Genomic DNA, 21,645 nt, shown 5'->3' on the forward strand with positions numbered 1-21,645 from the left:
AGGAATGAGCACAGTCCCTGGGCAAGGGCACAGCCACAGGACCCCCAATGGGCCCCGAGCACTGGGAAAGCAGCTGTTTGCCCTAACACACAGCCCTGCCAGTTTTGAAAACAGTTTTAATGTCTGTTTCCTTCCTTAGTCCCTGATATTCCCATAGAATGGAGAGAGCTTCCTGGAATGCTCCTTTCCTTAGCCTGTTGTTTTCAGTTTCGTTTTGACTGTTTTTAAATAAATGAAACCCAAGAAGAGCTCCACCCCTGATTGTTGGTTCAACAGCAATAACCTGCTGTCGGCTGCCTTTGCCACAGTGAGACTTGAACAGGATCACAGCGAGATGCAGGCCCCGGGGGGCCCCAGCCCTGGGCAGACTTGCGTGCTGATTCTGATTTTCACCGTGCTCCTGCAGTCCCTCTGTGTGGCCGTGACTTACATGTACTTCACCAGGGAGCTGAAGCAGGTCAGTACCATGCACACGGTCCCTGACAGAGGCGCTCAGCCACCCTGGGGGGGGGTAACTGCCTCTGTTTCCTCTTCTGGGAAAAAAAAAAAAAAGATCCCTCTCTCTGCCTGTGGACCCTAACTGCTAATGCATATGATTACTGAGGACCTTGCAAAAGTTTAAGTTGAAAGGACTGTATGAACAGAGTGGGGTTACAGAACTCGTTCTACCAGCTCCTGGCAGATGCAAAAGCAAAACTCCTAGCATAGTTGTTTTTTCCCTCTTCATCAGTTTGTGCATTTTATAATACTAGCAATTGAACTAAAATCGGCACTAAGTCTTGGAGTGTCATCAGGTTTGTCTTTTTCCTCCAAGACACGGGGTGGAGGGTAAGTCTGATCTTTGAAACATGTTTTAGTTTGAGATCTGTGGCATTTCTGTGTGGACAACAGTGAGGATAGGAAGGACTGGCATTGGTCTGTTCCCTGGCCCCTGACATGTCATGCATAGAGTCTAGAGTCTAGAATTAAGACTTAGATTCTTAATTCTTATATTCTTAATTCTAGAGTCTAGAATTAAGTCTGTTACCATAAGGACTTCACATTTTATGTTCCTGATAAAATAATTGAAAATAAAATGACTGCTCTATGTCTGTGGGTGGTCCAAGTGTGAATGCAGGTACATTTGACAGAGGGGGGAAAAAACCTTAGTACCATTTTAGTTCCTGCATTTCTCAACTATATAGAACTTTTGGAACCATGAATGCAAAATTGCTGAAAATAAACCAAGCCAGCTTTTGGGTTCTAATGTATGTTTTGACTAATTGTGTATTATATAGTAGAGAACTGTGAGTTGGAAGGAAATTTGGACACCCCCCCCCCGTTTTATAGATAAGGAGACTAGAGACCCCCAGACAAAATGACATACCTAAGCTCAGACAGGGCTTTGGAAGCGGAGGAGAACTCAAGTCTTTGGGCTCCTAAAACACACCTTCCTCCTCTACGGGGTGTCTATAGAGTTAACATATTTGCACCCTCGGATGCCCCCTGCATCCTGCCACATTATGATAAAGCAACATTGCATCTGCCGGCTGGCTAGGAAATGCAAGTAGAAGGGTCTCAGAAAAATATAAATTATCTAAATGCCATAGAGTGAGTATCTGTTATGGAAAGGCTGTTTGCATACCCTGTGAAGTATACATCTGGTTATCTCAAATAGTTGCAAAATTTTCCTTTGGAGTTGGATGAAGTAGACTCTTGTTTGATTTGCAAGGAATTATGAAAATGAGGGGCTATCCTTAGATGACCTGTGAAGCCAGCTTTGCTCTAGGGCACATTCAGAAGAGCCCTGGATATTTGTAACTAAAACATCTGTGTAACTATAAACATGCCTCTAGCTCTAAGTCCACCTGAGAGTCTGGAATACAGCTGCGTTCGTGAGTTTGGAGCTAGCATGTCCTAACTGTTGTTAATTTTGCAGGATAAACAGAATGAGTCTGTCTCTATTGCGCAAGCCATTACCTCGGTTTGCTGACATTACAAGTTGGCCAAGTTTTAAGACTGAATTAACTAATTATTGACTCATGCACTTCTCTGTGTATATGATCAAGTATTTTTTATTCAACTATAAAATGGAAATTTTGAATAAAGCTTAACATCTCCCCACATGCATACATTTTTCTTGATTGCATAGTTATATATGGATACATATACGTATAGCCATATGGAAGAATTCATGGAAAGTGCCAGAAAGTGAGGAGAGTGAACAGATCTTCAGCCAATACTGTGTTCCAGAAACTTGGCAAAATATTGCTCTATTTGATCCTTAAACTTGTAAATAGAATTACTGAGCTTGTAACGAACTTGTAAATAGAATTGCCCTATTTTACAGATACATAGAGCACAAGGAATTAGATGATTTGCCCAAGATTATAAAACAGGTTAAAGGGAAAGCCCAGTTTTGAGCCTTGGTATTAAAGTAGTGCTCCATAAACTACAGTCGTTGTAACTAGTGTTGAGAAGTCTCCTGCCGCCATCACCCTCTTTGTCAGGAATGCTTGCAAGGAAAAGTGACTCTGCGTCTCTTTGGTTGACCGTGTAAAATTTGGAAAAGCATATTTAATGGAAGAATTAATTTCCTTAAACAGATCAGAGATTCCACTTGGGTTGATGAAAGTTCCCAGAAGGTAAGCTGAGCAAGGATTATAGAGAGCATGACCTAAGCAGGGCTGAGGAGCTCTGAGCTGACCTTCACACATAAGCACAAAGAAGCCTGTAGACTAGCAAGCCTAGACGCTAAATATGGGCTTAGCCTCAAAAGTTTATGTCTCTCTGAGAATATCTCGTGACAAGGAACTGCCTACCACTTTGGCATCATAGATGGGAAAGACAAGGGAGAAGGGGAGGCTTAGCCACCATTCTCCATAAATGGTTCTTTATGCTGCTTGTGGTTCGCGGAAAATGATTCCTTAGAAACTCATGTCAGGGCAGGAGAGAAAACCAGTGTCTCCACCTCAAAGTCTCCCAGCCAGCTGGCAAAGGAGTCCAACCTGTAGACCACAAGCCCTGCCAAGGACTGACAAGGTTGGCCTTGGCCTAGACAATCACCATGTTTGTGATGGCACCAACTGCAGTCATGGTGGAAACCACCTGTCAGGGCTTCTGGGTCAGAAGAGCAGATGCTAGGTGCAAAAGCTCTCCGAGTGGCGTGCAGATGAAAATAGCACACGTGACTCCCCGGCCTCCAACACCCAGATGTGGCTAATGCGAAACTAGCTCTGGTCTGAAGCATGCTTCAGGAAATTCATGCTTTGAAGTGGGAAGGAGGTGGTAAAAAAGGACAGAGAGGGACTCATCACATTAACCATCATGAATCATTCTCGAAACAACCATGGTACCCCCTCACTCACGCAGCTAGTAACCATCCCTGGCCAAAGTCTGGAGAAGAAACCACCAAATATGAAAATGCAAGAAACATGTGGGGCTGGGGAGGAGGGCTGGGCTTTCCCTCGGGCCTTCAATTATTCAGAAACCAGTATTCATGCATAAAATGTGTAGAAGGTGAAATACCAAAATGTTGATCGTTGATAATTGTGATCTCTAGACTGTATGGTTAAGGATGTCTTTTTTCCTTTTCTATGTTTTATAAATTTTCTACCATGAATGCCATAAAAATATCTATGCTGTCTATATATGATTTTTAGGTAGGCTTTAAAAATGTGGCATTTTTATACAGTCTTAAGAGAAAACAACCATACACGCAATTGCCTACATACAACCCTGAAAACAAGAGAGATCATCGAGAGGTTATTTAAGAACTAGGATCAGGGTGATTTTAGTGGGCTTTTTGTTGATTTTTAATTTAGAAAAGTGTTCTTTGCTTTTTTATATTTTGCAGGTTGCCCATATACCACCAATGGTTCTAGGGTTCATTAAATTTAGGGTAACAGGGGCGCCTGGGTGGCTCAGTGGGTTAAGCCTCTGCCTTCGGCCCAGGTCATGTTCTCAGGGTCCTCGGATCAAGCCCCACATCTGGCTCTCGGCTCAGCAGGGAGCCTGCTTCCCCCTTTGCCTCTGCCTGCTGCTCTGCCTACTTGTGATCTCTCTCCCTCTGTCAAATAAATAAATAAAATATTTTTTTTTAAAAATTGGGGGTAAGAGTGGAGTCACATTAGCTAGTCAGCCTCCCTCCCATGTAGGCCTAGGATCTTACATAATTTTCAGGGTTTTTCCTCCCACCCTCTGGAGGTGTTTCTGGAAAATCCCCAGAGGGTGTCCAGAACCACTCAGCCGCAGCTGGTTCTGGCCTGGGCTGGGCCCTGTGGCATTTCCACCCTCTCAGACTCCCCTTCAGTTCCCAAGAAGCTTCCAGCTACCATGACTGCGGGGCCCCAGGCAGCTCTCAGCTCTTCCTTCTCCTGCCCCTGGTCCTAGCTTCTCCTGTTCTTCATCTTTTTGTGATGAGAGAGCTTCCAGCTGCTGTGAAGTAAGAAAAGACATCCTCCTCCTCTCTGTGTCAGGCACGTCTTTTCATGTCCACTAGTTATAGGGGTTTGTGAGCCTGTTTATTCAGTTTCATCAGACCAATGTCTGGCCAGAGAACACCCATACTGGTTGTCCCGGGACAGGGTCCAATGTAGCTAACTTGCTCTTCCTGGAACCACCCTCTGGGCTTTGTATTGAATCCAGCTCCTCCTCTCTGACCCTCCCCACCCCCAGTTGCGGGATATGTTCTCCTATTTCTAAAGCATACCTAATCGAGTTCCTAGGAAATGCGTTTTAGCTCCCACATATATTGGAGGTGCAAGTAGATGTCTATAGGAGACGAGCATGGTGGGGAGGGAGCAAATCAGTGTTGTTAACTCCACACAGCTTAGGCGGCCCCAGCTGTCACCGCTAGCACATCTACTAACTGGAGAAAGTTTGACTCTTGTAATTAAAGGCAGGAAGAAAGAAAGTAAACATTTATTTAGAAAGTAAATGAATGTTCTGTGCCAGAGTCTGTGGAAGGAATTCATCAACTCAGATTTGTGCTTTTGCACTTGAGGGAGCTTCGTCAAATGTCCAAGGGGCACATGGCTGGGCCCAGAACAATGTGACTCTGACTGGGACCGCACACAAACAAATTATTTTGATTTGGAATGAGATTGTCTTTTTATAGGAAGGAGCATCATTAAGTTTGATCTTTCCTTCAGGCTTTGGTGTCCCCTAAGTTCAAACAATAGATAAAAATGGCCATTTATTTCTCCAGAGAAAAGCAATTCAGATTTGCACAGGGAAATAACAGCTCCTCGATCCCAGTTGTTAAAAACAAAAACAGGAAAAAAGAAAAAAAACCTAATGTCTGACCTCGAATGGACTTCCCGTTTTCCTTTGTAAAATTAACCAGTTGTCAGCCTAGAATGTGCTGGATAGTTTGGGGTGTGTGCGTGCACGCGTTTGTGTGTGTGTGTGTGTGTGTGTGTGTGTGTGTGTGTGTATTTGATATCAGGCTAGTACTTTGTTGACAGTTACCTGGCCATTATAAATGCTTGTTCTCAATTGGAAGGAGGGGTGAACCTTCAAATGGTATTTCAAGTGTCTGTAGATGAATCCCTAACTAGCGTGGACATTTAATAAAACAGTGTTAAGATTTCCCGTGGAAATATATTCTAGATTCTACCATTCAGAGGAGTAGAATTCACAAAAGTAACTAGAATTTACTCAATACCAGAAGCTCAGATTGAGAAAAAGAACATTACCTGCACCCCGAAGGCCCTGAAGGATTTGTTTACTTTTTTATTTAGGATCCTGGAATTTAAATGGACTCTATTGCCTACTGTTCGTTTCTTTTCTTTCTTTTTTTTTTTTTTTTTAATTTGAGAAAGAGAGAATTTGAGTGAGAAGGGGCAGAGTGAGAGAGAGAATCTTAAGCAGGCTCCACGCTGAGCCCAGAGCCCAGCACAGGGCTTGATCTCACAACCCTGAGATCATGACCTGAGCCAAAATCAAGAGTCAGACGCTTAACAGACTGAGTCAACCAGGTGCCCCTCTATTGCATACTTTATACCTAGGTGGTTTCCCATCTTTGGAATGGGATCCTCCCCATCCCAGAGTTGGAAATGATCTCAAAGATCACCACAATGAACCAGCTCAAAGATCAAATGAAAAACAGAGAAGAGAAGAAGCAGTTTGTTGAGGGACACACTGGGGCAGTGAAGGGCATTGTGACCCAGGATGTCTGGCCCACACCTGTAACCTTTCCACCATATCCAGCTGCTTCCTTGTATTCACTAAACAAAGGACAGCATGGCTACTTCTATTTCAAGCCATGAGCTTATCTCAGGTGCCAAGACATCTTTGAATCTGTCATCCATCAGTTCCTATCACTTAATTTGTAAATGAACAAAAATAAAAAGCTCTTGAGCCTAATATTGTGTTCTACTCCATCTTAACCCAGATGCAGGACAAGTACTCCCGAAGTGGCATCGCCTGTTTCTTAAAGGAAGATGACATCCCGTGGGACCCCTATGATGAGGACAGTATGAACAGCCCCTGCGGGCAAGTGAAGTGGCAACTCCATCAGGTTGTTAGAAAGGTAGGTGGGCCACCAGGTCCCTCCACCAGCAGGTGTGGAAGGTCACAGGACAGAGAACACTTAAGAGCATTGAGTGGAGGTGCTGCATTTTGCAAAGGAGGAAACTGAGGCCCAGAGTGTTTAAGTGATTTGTCCCCAAATTCATAGAACTAGGAGAAAGTGGAACAGCACCAAACAGTGGGTCCTGGCTGACTCCTTGGTCTTGAGTTCACTCCTCTACTCGAGCCTCCCCATCTAGTCTAAACTTTTCATCTCCCATCGTAGAAATTGAGGCACAGACAGGGCAGTGTGTTCAAGGTCACACCACAATAAAAGACGTGTGTGACTTTCTTTTGTTGTTCAGAAGACAGACAAAGCCGTGTACTGATGTTTTTATACTCTTCCAACCTTGTTGATCTCTGGAATTAAACATCTATTTATTTTTGTATACATATAGAGATGAAGAAAGAGGAAAGGAAGAGGGAAGAAAGAGAAACTGAGAAATTGAAGGTGATGACATCTCAATTTATAGTTAATAAATAACCAATTACAAAATATGTTTGTAGAAGTTGCTTAAACAGGATCCCTAGCAAAAACTCTCTGTCAGCAAAGAGTTTGTTTCATTAAATTACATAATTTTAACTCCTGCCTATCCAGAAAGGTCAGGATGAGAACATGGATATGAAAATAACTCCGTGATACAACATCATTATTTAAAAAAAAAAAAATGCTGGGGACATTCCCAGGGCAGGAAGGAGGTGTGTTTTGAAGATATGATTGCAAGCCCATTGTTTGGTGCTCGGTCTGTCTTTGCATAGAAACTGTCATGCTTGTGGTTAGGGCTCCAATTTATGAGCCACGCAATCCTCACAGTGGAGCCCAGATGTCCTCTAGGATGCCATTTCTATGAGAAATGGAATCTGACCTCACCCGAAGGCCACGGCAGGGCGCCCACTGCATACAAGCTGTACAGAAGCAGCTTGACTCCATTGCCGCAGGTGGTCAGGTGTTGAGGACCAAGAAGCCTGGGGCGGGGGCGGGGGTGGGCGGTGCCGGCTGGTGGGTGGGGAGCGGGGGCATCCTGAGAAGACTGAGGAATGGGACTCAAAAGTCCCTGGGGTTGGTGGGGGCAAACCCATGGGTGGCAGGGGAGAGAAACTCAGAGAAGAGCAGAAATCTGGAGCCTGAGGAGGGGGCTGGATGCTGGGGCAGGGAGTTGGGGGAGGGTAGAGAAGTAGTGGGGGTAGACTTCACATACATACCTCTTCCTGCTGTTCTCTCTCTGTCTCCCTCCCATTCTCCCGCACCACCACTCACTAGAATAGGGAGAGGCTGGGAGAGGACACAGATGGGTGGTCAGGGTAGGGGGGAATGATTTCCCACTTTTTTCAGGTGCCATTAATGGAACAGATTATTTTCCAGTAAACATCCTAAAATTCCATATGGTATGCCATTTAATCCTCAGAACAGCTCTCTGAGGAAGGAATCAAAACTATTATCTTCCCCTCTCTCTCTTTTTAAAATGTATTCATTTATTTTAGAGAGAGAGAATCTGAGGGGGTGGGGTAGACTCTCCAGCAGACTCACCACTGAGTGTAGAGCCTGACTTGGGGCTGGATCCCATGACCCTGAACCTGAAATCAGGAGTCTGACACTCAACTGACTGGGCCCCCTCTTACTCTTCTCCTTTTTTTTTTTTTTTTTTTTAATTAGATGAAGAAATTAAAGTTCACATCAGTTAAGTAACTTGAGCAAAGTCTCCCAGAGCTAGTGATTGACACATTTGCATCCGGACCATCTGACCAGACTGTTACCATTCTTTGATTCTGCTTCTCACACTACAAGAATTACCCTTCTCTTTTCCTGCTGCTCCTCCTCCTTCCTTCCTTCCTTCCTTCTACCCCAGAATGAGAGAGATAAGGAGACCATGCTGAGGCCACTGCTGGCTTCCCTCCTCCCCCCAATGCCCATTGTGCCAGAGGTGGACCTGCCCTTATTGGGTCAGGGCTTGAGACCAAGGGAAAAACAGAGAGCTTCTGGTTTGGGGTGGGAGTACAGAGAAGGAGAGTTTCTGGCAGTTTCAAAAGGGACAACAGTGGCAGGAAAGGAGGTCAGTGGCAGGAAAGGATGGACAAAGGCCCAGGGGACAGAACTAAATGGAGGGAACTTCAGAAGCCACAGCTGCGCTCAGTATTAGCTCATCTAATAGAAAGGTTAAGGTTTCCCTCTTTCTTACTGATTTTCCCCACAGGTTAGTACAAAGAAGGTGATGCTAGCTGTTTAAAAAAGGTATTGGCATGTGGTAAAACATGTTTATGTGAAGAACGCCCTGGCCACAGGTCAGAAACGAGAGAATGGCACAGTGTTGCCAAGTCCTGCCTTGGTGGGCTCTGTATGTCCAATATGTCTTACACCTTGAGGCTTGGGTCTGCCCAGCCATTCAAAGCCCCTGAACACTGTTCCGCAGTGCACTTAACCCACACACTTGCCGGCAGACTCACGCCCCACATGGAGAAAGCGAGGAGGCCTGGGGACCACATCCAGTAGCCACAAGGAAGTTTGGGCAACATTAGCCTCATCTACCTTGCTAGATGGCACCTTCTTCCTGGGCAGCTCCAGGTGTGGCCTCTGAAGGCCCCTTCCAGAAACAGAACTTTCCACAGCTCCCTCTGCCTCAGTGTTCACCCCAGCTCCCTCCCGTTAGATGTCCACCCTGTGCTTGGACATCTAAAGCTTCCGAGGTTCCTCTCTGGCGTAGAAAGGACATCTTAGACATCAGCAAGAAGGGCCATAGACATTCTGTAGTCAGTTGAAATTTTTAGGGAAATTAACAAGCTTTATTCAATACTGTTTGCAGATGATTTTGAAAACCTATGAGGAAACCATTCCTACAGTTCCAGGTAGTATTTTTTTTTGTTTATTATTTTAATTTTCTGCTGTCGACTTCATGATGGGGTGAATGGCTCTCCAGCCCTACTCCTCCACTCCCTTCCACGCATCCTCCCTCAGACTGTGATTCAGTGTCTCAAGCCACTTGATTCTATCTTTCTCTTTGCATTGGCCATTAGGAAGCTTAGAGCCAAACCTGGGGCCCCAACTGCGGTCAAAACTTTATTTCTTCTGAATCTTGTTTTCCCACCATGAATTTCCCTTTCACCTCGATTTCTTCAGTTATTTATTTTTTACTTTCCAATGTGTTGTAAGTAAGTCATCTAAATTCTTTCTGGAATATGGCTGAAAGTAAGATAAATGAGAACCCAACATGACCTATCTTCTCTGCTTCTGACCACTACGAGGTTCTATGACTTTCTTTACGCAAGGCCTCTCGCTTTGTCACCTTTCTCAGCAATCGTTTACCACCCCCCCACACACACTTCTCATCCTGTGGTCTCTCAGCCACGGCCACCTTCCTGTTCGCAGTCAGCAGCCTGCTTCAACCCACATTCTCTTTGAGGGCTATTACCCAGGCTGCCTTCTTCCTGGCTTCTCATATAACTAACCCTTGTCATTCTCATCTTATCATCTCGTTACCTCTTCAGGGAATATTCCTCTGCCTACCTTTCTAAGTAAGTTCCCCCACACCCTGCTATTTCTATCACATTTTCTTGTGTATTTTCTTTTATTTTTATATATATTTTTTTATCCGTGTGCTCTCTGATTCCCTACTAGATTAAAGATCTGCAAAGATTGAATGCATGTCTGTCTCTCTCATATGTCTATACCTAGCACCTAACTTGATGCTTGAAACCTAGGAGATTCTTTATCTTTCTGGCTTTGAGAGATAACACCTTTCGTGTGTGTGTATGTGTGTGTGTGTCTGTCTGTCTGTCTGCCTGTCTGTATTATGATTGAGATGAAATTCACATAACACACAAATAATTTTGGGGGGCACCTGAGTGGCTCAGTTGGTTAAGTGGCTGCCTTCAGCTCAGGTCATGATCCCAGGTTCCTGAGATAGAGCCCCACATCAGGCTCCTTGCTCATTGGGGTGCCTGCTTCTCCCTCTTCCTCTGCCTGCCTGCCGCTCCCCTTGCTTGTGCTCTCTATCTCTATCTCTTTCTCTGTGTCAAATAAATAAGCAAATAAAAATCTAAAACAAACAAACAAACAAGTAACTCTTTTTTGAGGTATCATTCTCATTTTATTTTTTATTGAAATATAGTTGACATACAATATTATATTTCAGGTGTATACCATAGTGAGTTGACATTTACATACATTACAAAATGCTGACTATAATAGGTATGATTACTAACTATCACCATACCATAGTGACCATAGTCACTAATACTAATTACAGTATTAGTGACTATCTTCCCTATACTGTACTTTATGTCGCTGTAGCTTACTTGTTTTATTTTTTTATTTTTTATTTTTTTTAAAGATTTTATTTATTTATTTGACAGAGAGAGATCACAAGCAGGCAGAGAGGCAGGCAGAGAGAGAGAGGAGGAAGCAGGCTCCCCGCTGAGCAGAGAGCCCGATGCGGGCCTCGATCCCAGGACCCTGAGATCATGACCTGAGCCGAAGGCAGCGACTTAACCCACTGAGCCACCCAGGCACCCAGCTTACTTGTTTTATAACTGTACCTCTTAATCTCCTTCACCTGTCTCACCCATCTCCCCAACCCACTCCCTCTGGCAGCCACTAGTTTGTTCTCTGTATTTATGTGTCTGTCTTGTTTTGCTTGTTCGTTTGTTCTTAGATTTCACATACAAGTGAAATTTTACATTATTTGTCTTTCTGTCTGACTTATTTCACTCAGCATAATACCCTCCAGGTCCATCCATGTTGTCCCAAATGGCTCAGTTTCATGGTCTTTTACGGCTGAGTAATGTTCCATTGTGTGTTTACCACAGCTTCTTTATCCACTCATCTACGGGTGGACACTTGGGTTGCTTCCAGATCTTGGCCATTGTACTCATGTTGCAGTGAACATAAGGGAGCATATATCTTTTCAAAAATAGTGATTTCATTTGCCTTTTCTTGGGATAAGTATCCAGAGGTGGAATTGCTGGATTGTACGGCTTTTCTATTTTTAGTTTTTTTGAGGCACTTCCATGCTATTTTCCAGAGGGGCTGCCCTGATTTACCAGCAGTGCTGTGGGGCTCCCTTTCCTCCACATCCTGGCCAACACTTGTTGCTTGTCTTTTTGTTATTAGCTGTTCTGACAAGTGTGCAGACAGCTCATGGTGGTTATGATTTGCATTTCCCTGATGATAAGTGATGCTGAGCATCTTTCCACGGCAGAGCAGGAACAAGTGTGGGGGGACGCTGGTCTCAGCCGAGCTGCTGTAGAGGGGCTTCTACCAGGAGGGACAGATTGGGTGGGGCAGGTCCACAGGGCAATGCCAGGACCAGGCGAGGTGCTAGCAAGGTTTGTGGAGAGAGTCAGAACTGGCACTGGTCAAGTTGGCCAGAGAGAAGGAAGGCAAGAGAAAAGGCCGCCAGCACTTCTGTTCCCAAAGAATCTTCTTGTAGATCCTTGCCTTTCTATCACATGCCCTGAAGTTAGGAAGAAATATCCTTCACATATGGCCCAGGCACTTTTGAATCCACTGCCTCTGTGCTGGGTTTTGGAGTAAGTTTGTGTGCAAGCCCTTTGAAAGCAGAGTCTCGGTTTCCTCCAGCCCTCTGGCTCTCCTGGAGGTGAGACCCACTGATTTTCAAAGCTGGACATTGTGAGAGCTGGTCTTCCCAGGGCAGGCCCTGGGCAGGGGGGACAGTGTCCCATGTGGGGCTTGAATCCCTCGCTCCCCAGGGGGAGTTTCCATACCTATGTATCTCCTTACCGCTTGTAGATCACCTTGCCTTGCAGGTGAGTCCTGATGAGACCTTGACCCTGCCCCTTTCAACTCTTCTCCATGTGGCTTTTTCTTTATATCTTTGACTATGGAAGAGCTGTTCTGCTCGTCTTCAGGTCCTTCTCAGAGAGAATTACTCTATATGTAGTTGTCTTATGGAATCTCGACTGGATCCTAGTGGAAGAACCAGGCACTGGAGACCTCGGAAGATGGGAGATTTATTTAATACTGGCAGGTTCAGAGGAGAGTAATCTCCCAAGGTCAGCCGCCAGCACAAACAAAGGGGGTAGTTTATACACTTTTACTTCTGTATCTGTGCCACTTCTGTTTGCTTGGCGGCCAGGCAGGAAGAAAAACCCAGAATGGCCCTTGGGCCAGGACTGGGATTCCTCTGCTGGATTGGTCGGGGGCCTTAGAACACAGATTTCCCTTATCAGTTGTAGCCTTGATGTGTCCATGGGAGGATGTGAGCTCAGGATTCTCCTACTCCATCACCTTCAAGAATGTTATGGTCAACCATTTTGAAGGCCCAATTTAGTGGCAGATAGCGCATTCACAATATTGTGTCACCTCCCTATCTCTCCACATAGAAGGCTCTTAATACGTATTTTTAAATGAATACATAAGTCTATAAAACTACTGGATAGAATTTGCTACTTTTTCACATTTGGCTCACTGTAACCCCATTTTCCCATACTAATGGCCATGGAGACCTGAATACACATACTGGAGACTGCTGTCCTGGGGCCCACCAGCCTGGCAGAGAAGAAACTGTTCTCTAAGTGTTGCAAAGGTGTCTTTCTACTTTTCAACTCTCCTTTTTCGATACCGTAAGCTTCTTCATTGCTTAACAACTCCCATTTTTCTTTATTAAATACACTTTATGAAACATGAAGGATAAGATCTGTTCCCAGGATCTACGCATTCTTCTGGAAATTTCCGTGAAAGTGGTAATCAGAACAGTGAACACTCCCCTTCTTCTGATGAGGCAAAACCGATCCCTGGTCTACAGAAGAAGCATGTACTATTTTCAGTGTGTAAGAGGAATACTCTTCTCTATTTATCACACTAAGATGTAGAAATTAGGTACTAATTCAGTATATGAAGGTGCATTCATGACACACAAACAGACATATTCACGGGTTCCTTTTCCACATGTAGTCTGCTATAGCCAGTAGGAAATCTTGTCTTTGTTTGTTTATTTTTAGAAATGTCCTCTTTAGAATTTGCTTTTGTGTTTAGGCTTCCCTGAATCTTCACAATGACCTCTAAATGTAAGATATTTATAATTAAATTCATCTTCTGCATATTTTAAAACAAGGTGTCAAGGTCTAAGGGCAGGCAAAGCATTATGAATTATTAAACAGTAGAAGTTAAAGGTGAATGGACACATCATCCTTGAAAGCTGAGCATTCTGGGAGTATTATGTAATTGTCCATGCATCCCCATGATACGTTTGGTCTTCAGGACTGTACAAATGCCTGTCTATCCTGAATTAAGTAACAACTTGTACAAGATGGATGGAAGAGATTCTTATTTCCTATTCATTCCTTTCCTGTGAAATTTTACCACCTCCTTTCTGTTCCTTCTCCTCCTAGCCTTGATTAAGACCTCCTGTTCTCAGTCCTGATCAGTTATAGTCTGGTAACTTGCCAGTCTCCAACCCTTCCAACTTCTACCCATCAAACCTTACTTTGAGATAGGATAGCCTAAAGCACAACACATTATCTCTCCATTTCCCCTACCAAAATCTTTCAGAGTCCTACCGTGTCCTATATAATCCAAATCTCTTAGCTTAACATTCAAACCCTCCATCATTTGGCTCCCCATTTAAGCCCGAATCTGAACTCCTTCTATGCTGCAGCCCAGGAATGCTTTGTGTATCCTGCCTGTGGCCCCTGTCCTCGATCTCTGAAAATGCCCTTCTTCCATTCTTTCCCAAGTCTGCCCATGCTCATCCTCTTTAGAGCGTTATCCTCACACCTCAAATATTTGCTTGCATTCATTTGTCTCTAGATCTTTCTCCTTGCTTCTAAAGGAGCACCTGGCATAGATGTGAAGAGTACCTTGGTTTGTTGGAGTAAGCCTTAGCACAAAACCCTCCGCTGACCTCAGTCCTCCAATAAAGAGGACTCTTTCCCTCTTTGGAACGCCCATCACCCTTTATTTATATTTATTATTATGTATTATGTGTGTGTGTGTGTGTGTGTGTGTGTGTGTATTTGTATTTCTCACAAGTAAATTTTCACTGTCTAGTTCATATCTCTCCTAAAAGATAGTAAGTCTTTTGAGGGCTCAGTCTGTGTAATTAGTGTTTAAACAGTGATTTGCAACCCCTCTCTATTACAGTGCAGTAATTCATTGCTGGCAATGTTTTCTTTCTTTCTTTCTTTCTTTCTTTCTCTTAAGATTTTATTTATTTATTTAACATAGAGAGAGAGACAGAGAGAGAGAGACAGTGAGAGAAGGAATACAAGCAGGAGAAGTGGGAAAGGGAGAAGCAGGCTTCCCGCAGAGCAGGGAGTCCTATGTGGGGCTCGATCCCAGGACTCTGGGATCATGACTTGAGCCGAAGGCAGATAGATGTTTAATGACTGAGCCACCTAAGCGCCCCTTGGCAATATTTTCTTGATGATAAAATATCATTTATTGTAACCAGTGTAAGCACACTGGGGAAGTTGGAACTGATTTTCTGAAAAGGGGAGTTTGCTGAATTTGTGTATTTAAAGGCTGCTCCAAAATACTGCAGAAAGTGATCGATAAGTCTTATTTGCTTATTATTATCTAGTGAATTAGTGACTTTATTTTTATATACTGATTATCATGACCAGTATGCCAATTCATGTTTCCTTTTAGAGGGGCAGGCGTGGGGGATGACTGTTGGACACCAGTTTGTAGCATCTATAGACCATTGTTCTCACCATTGCTCCTTTAGAATCAGGATCGCTCAGTTTCTATATATAACTCAAAGTGGAAATTCATCAGTGCTTGGTTATTTGGGTACATTCAATGACTCAGCAGAATTATTACATGTCCCCAGCGATTTATTTATTTGTTTGTTTGTTTGACTTAGAAAGGGCCAGAATCTTCATTTTGTTATATTCTGGATGGGCCTCACCTTTGAGATGCTGGTGAATTCTAACCCAAGCTACTGCTTATTCTTCTCATCTAAAATACTTTCAAAATTAAACATAAGCAGGAATCGATGGATGATCATATTAAAATGTAGGCTATTTTGATGAAAGCCCATACGATCAACTTTGGAAGCCCAGTGTGCTTACAGTGTCTGACCGACAGCAGTTCTGAATAACCATGTTTTTGAAAAGTAGGTTTGATAACTGCTAAAATTCTTTATCATTTTTCTTTTTAGAAAAACGGCTAAATATTCCTAGCCTACTAAGTGAAAGGAGTCTTCAGAGAGCAGCAGCTCACATAACTGGAAGTAGCCGGAGAAGAAGCTTGTCTCCATTTGCAAGTAAGAGAAAAAACAAATATATGGCTAAAAGGAAGGCACTGGAAAAATTCGTTCCAGATAGTTTATTCTTTTTATAAACATATATTTTTAGTCCCCAGGGGTACAGGGCTGTGAATCACCAGGTTTACACACTAGTTTATTCTTTTAACTTGTCTATGAAATGTTGATATGGCTAGCTACAAAATGCTCGGTGGTAATGAGGGCTCAGATTTCTTCTTTTCAGAAGCAAGATTACAAGACAAATGGAAAATTCTGTGGTGGGAGAACTTTGTCTTTGAGTTTCCCACACCCCTATTTGTGCTTTTCTTCTTCTTCCTCAAAGTAATTTCTCTCTCTCACTCTTATCAAATCTTCCTCCTCTTCAAAAGTTCTAAATCAGTTATTTACTTTCACCATGAGTCACTAGGTATTCCTTGTGGCATTTGTATTTGGTTGAATTAGGGGAAGCTGCCAATATTTGACCATTTTTCACTCACAGACATGTCAGTTTCATAAGGTTCAGCCAAATATGATAAGTCTATTTCTTACCTGAAGAACTGTTGTCTACGCAGTGCTGTAACGGTGAAGGAGTCCTGTGGTCTAAATCGCCATGCTGGAATACCAGCTCCTCTTTACCTAGATATATGTTTTGAGCAAATTACCTAATCAAATCAAGCTTCAGTTTCTTCATATACAAAGTAGAGATAATCTTTATATCATAAAATGCTGAAGATTAGCACAGGTGAAATTCCTGGGAATTTTAAGTACTCCATAAATAGTGGCTTTTCCTATTATGAAAGGTTTCATCCCAAGTTAAAGAAATTTCAGATGTCACTTAAAATATGAAAAGACTGTGGGATTTTTTTTTTTCTTCAATTTTTGGAGAGGACAGTTGCCTTCCTGGTATTCCTGAATTCTTGCTTTATGAATGATTGACATGTTCTGCCTATGAGTGAGATCGTTATTATAATGTTACTATTTACTACTCAACAAGAAACACAATAGTTGTTTTTACACTATTGAAAAACTAAATTTTGCACCAATCCTGGAGATGGGTCCAAAGTTTAAAGGAATATAGTATTTTAGTAGGGCCCTTTTTCACTCAAAGTCTTTGGGAGTTAAAGATCCAAGGGTCTGAAGATCTTTAAATCTGGGCTCTCTTTGCCCAGCTGTGTGCCCTGTCTTACTGTGGACTAGAAATGCTTTCTGCTTGAATAGTGCCATTGACTCTGGATTGTGGAGAAAGACCAAGAAGGACCCCAAAGAGACCCAAAGAAACTGCAATAAGTTCTGAGCTCCAGGCTTAAGGAAATAGATATGTTTCTTTGGGTTTCCTTATTTGTTACTCATTTGAACTCACCAGCATAAGAAGGTCGGTAGGGATGCGGGATAGAAGTTCTGCCCAAGAGTCAAGATTGCCATTTGGGTTAATCATCTCCCATGCTGCAGTTTAGAGCTGAGTGTGGCAGATGTGGCCTAAGTGGTGGATGAGGTGGAAAGTAAGGGACTTCCAACAGATCAGAATCATGCAATACCCTCAGATTCCTATATGACTGAAATTTGGAATCCTTATAAGATTGAAGGAACAAGCAGTTTGTATTAGATTGAAAGTCTTCAAAATCCCAACCCCAAAATTGGCTAGGCACAGCTACTGAGATCATTCTTACCTTTGTTACAAACTTCTTTCTTTTAATTTTCTTTCTCCCTGAAATTCATACAGGCTCCAAGAATGAAAAAGCTTTGGGCCAGAAACTAAACTCCTGGGAGTCATCGAGAAAAGGACACTCATTCTTGAATAATTTGCTCTTGAGGAATGGAGAGCTGGTTATCCATCGAAGGGGATTTTATTACATCTATTCCCAAACATACTTTCGGTTTCAGGAACCTGAGGAAATTTCAGGAACAAGTTCAACAGAACAGAACAAAAAGAAAAACAAACAAATGGTACAATATATTTACAAATACACAAATTATCCTGACCCTATACTGCTGATGAAAAGTGCTAGAAATAGTTGTTGGTCTAAAGATTCTGAATATGGACTCTATTCCATCTATCAAGGTGGGATATTTGAGCTTAAGGAAAATGATACAATTTTTGTCTCTGTAAATAATAAGCAATTGATTGACATGGACCGAGAAGCCAGTTTTTTCGGGGCCTTTTTAGTTGGCTAATTAATCTGCAAAGAAAAAACAATATTCCCAAAGTGACTCTTCACAAAAAGTAAGGAAATCTGAGCAAAGCCGCTTCAACCAGAAGACCTAAAAAGCAACACACGCTTCTCTAATATCTCTGAAAATGACCAAGTCATTTTAAGAAAGCGAAATTCCCAAAGACCTTTCAGGGGTCTACAAGATATCAGTTTGCTCTCAGAAACCTAGAAGATTCTGTTTCCAAACACTTGTGTAGCAATAAACAGCTGTCTTTATTATCTACTCTTGTGAGGATTCCAGAAGAAAGATTAATGATCCATCTCTTTTTTTGGAGGCTCCACACTGGCTCTGTGGAGCCCAACACGGGGCTTGAACTCACAACCCTGAGATCAACATCTGAGCTGAGATCAAGAGTCAGATATTTAACCAACTGAGCCACCCAGGCACCCAGTGATCCATCTCGTAAGTAATATATCACTTTGGTCATTTCCAGGTTATCATAACAGACAACAAGGAGAACCACTAAAAGGTCATGATCTTGGGAGGTAGCCTCTGTCAATATATGGGATGTGCAAAGGGTGTTTGCATCATGTTTGACCTTACAGGAGTTATCTCATACACCTGGATTTGATGGAGATAAGAACATTCTACTCAAAATAATATCATTTTGTTTAAAAAAAAAAAACTAAACTAAATTTATGCTCAGTGAATAAAGAATTACTTCTGAGTGACTTGTGATTTTCACTACAAAAGTCAAGCTGACCCAAAGTACTAATAATATTTTTGATAAAGGATTCCATAACGAGTGAACAGCGAATCAGGACAAGGGAATTTGGCCTCATGGGAGCAGGAAGAGAAATGGGAAAGTGGAAACACCAAACACAGGTAAATTCGCAGAGAAGAGCCTAGGAGAGATCTAATCCTCACCTCCCACCCCCTACCCCATCCTCCACTACCAAATGTCTTTGTCTAGTATACATCTGCTTAAGGTTGAATCAGTTATTTGCCTCAGCCAGAAGAGGAGCAATTGCTTTTATCTGCCAAAATTGTGACACAAAACATTTTATTTCACCATTTAATCTAACCAGTTGGAAAAAAAAATTAGTTGGAGTATTTGTCTAATCTCTTCTAATTGTTGCTCTAAACGCAGCATAATTTATACTTTGGGGTTGTCTGCTCAAACGTTCATTTAAACGTGTCTGATCCAATAGGTCTTTCTCAAAAAAGTTTCCTTTAAACTTAAATTTACAACACCCTGCAGACACCTGGCACTTCTGGCCCCTCTCACTCTATTTTCTATAACACTAGTTAAGTTTTTACATACTGACAAATTGGCATATTTGTTACTCTGTGTTTTAAAGCCTGCCTCCTTTCACCAGAATATAAGCACGGTGATCACAGGGCATGTTTTGTCCCATCCCCATCTGTAACCTCAGTCCCTGGGACAGTGCCTTAACACAACACCCACACAAAATACGTTTGTGAATCGATGAATGACTGAGTGAATGAATTCTTAATCATATGGGGAAAAATTTTAAAAGCATCCTCTGCCTTATCCCTTATACTGAAAAAAACTTTGAGGAATTTCAAAAGTAATCTCCAAGTGAAGACCTTCTTTTTAAAAAAATTTTAAAGATTTAACTTTTAAGTAATCTCTACACCCAATGTGGGGCTCCAGCTTACAACCCCAACATCAAGAGCCGCATACCCTACCGACTGAGCCAGGCAAGAACCCAGAAAAAGACCTTTTAAACAAGGATTTAAAAGTGAAAGAAAAAAGACTACAATGTGTGTTCCATAAAATCTTGAAAGAGAACATTTTTGCTCTATATTTTTATACTAAATTTTTAAGATGTTACTTTTTCAATAAAGATGACATATTAAAATGTGTAGTTTTGTTTAATATTTGCATTTGTCTTATGGTACCAAGATTATTAAAATGGAAAAAAGGACTTCTAATCTTTTTCATGATATCTTTTATCTGATGTCTCTTACAGAAGAAAGGAATTAATTTCTCACTTTTTATTTAATGTGTTAAATATGTCAGTCTTTTCCTTTATAGCTAATGCTTTTGTTATGGGTTGAATTGTGTCCCCCCAAAAAAGGTATGTTGAAGTCCCACTCCCCATTACCTCAAAATGTAAACTTATTTGAAAATAGGGTTGTTGCAGATATAATTACTTATGATGAGGTCATATGCAAAAATGAGGGTCTTTATAATAATAAGACTTGTATTCTCTCTCTCTCTTTTTTTTTTTTTAGGATTTTATTTATTTATTTGAGAGAAAGAGAGAGAGAGGGAGTGGGGGAATAAGCAGAGGGAGAGAGATAGGATGACTCCACATTGAACACCGAGCCTGATGCAAGGCTCAATCTCATGACCCTGAGATCATGACCTGAGCTGAAATAAGAAGGGACACTCAACTAACTGAGTCACCCACGTACCCCAAGACTGGTAATCATATTAAAAGAAGAAAATTGGGGTGCCTGGGTGGCTCAGTGGGTTAAAGCCTCTGTCTTCAGCTCAGATCATGATTCCGGGGTGCTGGGATTGAGCCCTGCATCGGGCTCTCTTCTCAGCAGGGAGCCTGCTTCCTCCTCTCTCTCTGCCTGCCTCTCTGCCTACTTGTGATCTCTGTCTGTAAATAAATAAATAAAATCTTAAAAAAAAAAAAAAAGGGAAGGAAATTTAGAAACAGGCACACAGAGAGAAGACCATGTAACAACAGAGGCAGAGATTGGAATGATGGCCGTCACCAGAAGCTGGGGAGAGACAAGGAAAGATTCCATCCAGTCTCAGAGGAAGGATCAGAGACCTAGAGTCTCGGAACTCTGCTGACACCTTGATTTTGAACTCCTGGCCTCCAGAGCTGTGAGAGAATGAATTTCTGTTGTTGAAAGCCACTCAGTTTGTGGCACTTTGGTCCAACAACCTTAGAAAGCTAATATGGATTTTCATACTATTTCCAAGAAATCTTTTTTAAAAAGATATTATTTACTTATTTGGCAAAGAAACACAGCAAGAGAGGGAACACAAGCAGGGGGAGTTGGAGGGAGAGAAGCAGGCTCCCCGTAGAACAGGGGGCCTGATGTGGGACTGGATCCCAGGACCCTGGGATCATGACGTGAGCCGAAGGCAAGATGCTTAACAACTGAACCACCCGGGCAACCAGAAAAAATCTTTCCAAATGGTGCTACGCAGGCATTGACATATATTTTTTTCTAAAGGCTTTACAGTTTGGCCTTTCATAGTTCAATAGTAGCATTCAACTCTAACTTACGTGTGATGTGAGATAAGGATTAGTAGCCAGTTGTCCAACACTGTTCATTGGAGAGTCCATTTTCTTCCCTACTGATCTTAATGTTTCTTCTATCATAGAGCAGGCTCTCCAAGGGCTAGGCTTTTTTTCTTTTTTTTTTTTTTCCCCTATTGATCTAACTGTCCATCTTTGTATCCATACCATTGGGTTTTTTAAATTGTGGTAAAATATACATAAATTTTACCATTTTAACCACTTTTGTGTGTAAAATTCAGTGATATAAAGTACATTCACTTTGTTGTGCCACCATCAACACTATACATCTCCAGAATGTTTTTATCATCCCAAATCAAAACTTTGTACCCATTAAACATTCTCCCTTCCCTCAAGCCCTAGTAACCACCATGCTGCTTTCTTTCTCTATGACTTTGACTATTTTAGGTACCTCATGTAAATAGAAGTATACAATATTCGTCCTTTTG

General features: G+C 42.2%; 1 protein-coding gene across 1 annotated transcript; it reads left to right on the forward strand.

Moving 5' to 3' along the window:
* Window positions 1–217: 217 nt before the first annotated feature.
* On the forward strand, window positions 218–19,789 carry TNFSF10 (TNF superfamily member 10). Its single transcript, XM_032341155.1, has 5 exons — window positions 218–457; window positions 6,377–6,514; window positions 9,351–9,393; window positions 15,669–15,773; window positions 17,473–19,789. The coding sequence occupies exons 1-5, from the start codon at window positions 233–235 to the stop codon at window positions 17,922–17,924; spliced, it is 963 nt and encodes a 320-aa protein (XP_032197046.1). The 5' UTR covers window positions 218–232; the 3' UTR covers window positions 17,925–19,789.
* Window positions 19,790–21,645: the final 1,856 nt, after the last annotated feature.

The sequence above is a fragment of the Mustela erminea genome, chromosome 1 (assembly GCF_009829155.1).
Source record: "Mustela erminea isolate mMusErm1 chromosome 1, mMusErm1.Pri, whole genome shotgun sequence".
Classification (NCBI taxonomy): Eukaryota; Metazoa; Chordata; class Mammalia; order Carnivora; family Mustelidae; genus Mustela; species Mustela erminea.

Bases quoted from the DNA above. Each gene is read 5' to 3' on its own strand.
- TNFSF10 (XM_032341155.1), top strand. From the start codon at position 233: ATGAAACCCAAGAAGAGCTCCACCCCTGATTGTTGGTTCAACAGCAAT. The intron at 458-6,376 runs GTCAGTACCATG...ATCTTAACCCAG, and splicing joins TCACCAGGGAGCTGAAGCAG to ATGCAGGACAAGTACTCCCG. The intron at 6,515-9,350 runs GTAGGTGGGCCA...TACTGTTTGCAG, and splicing joins TCCATCAGGTTGTTAGAAAG to ATGATTTTGAAAACCTATGA.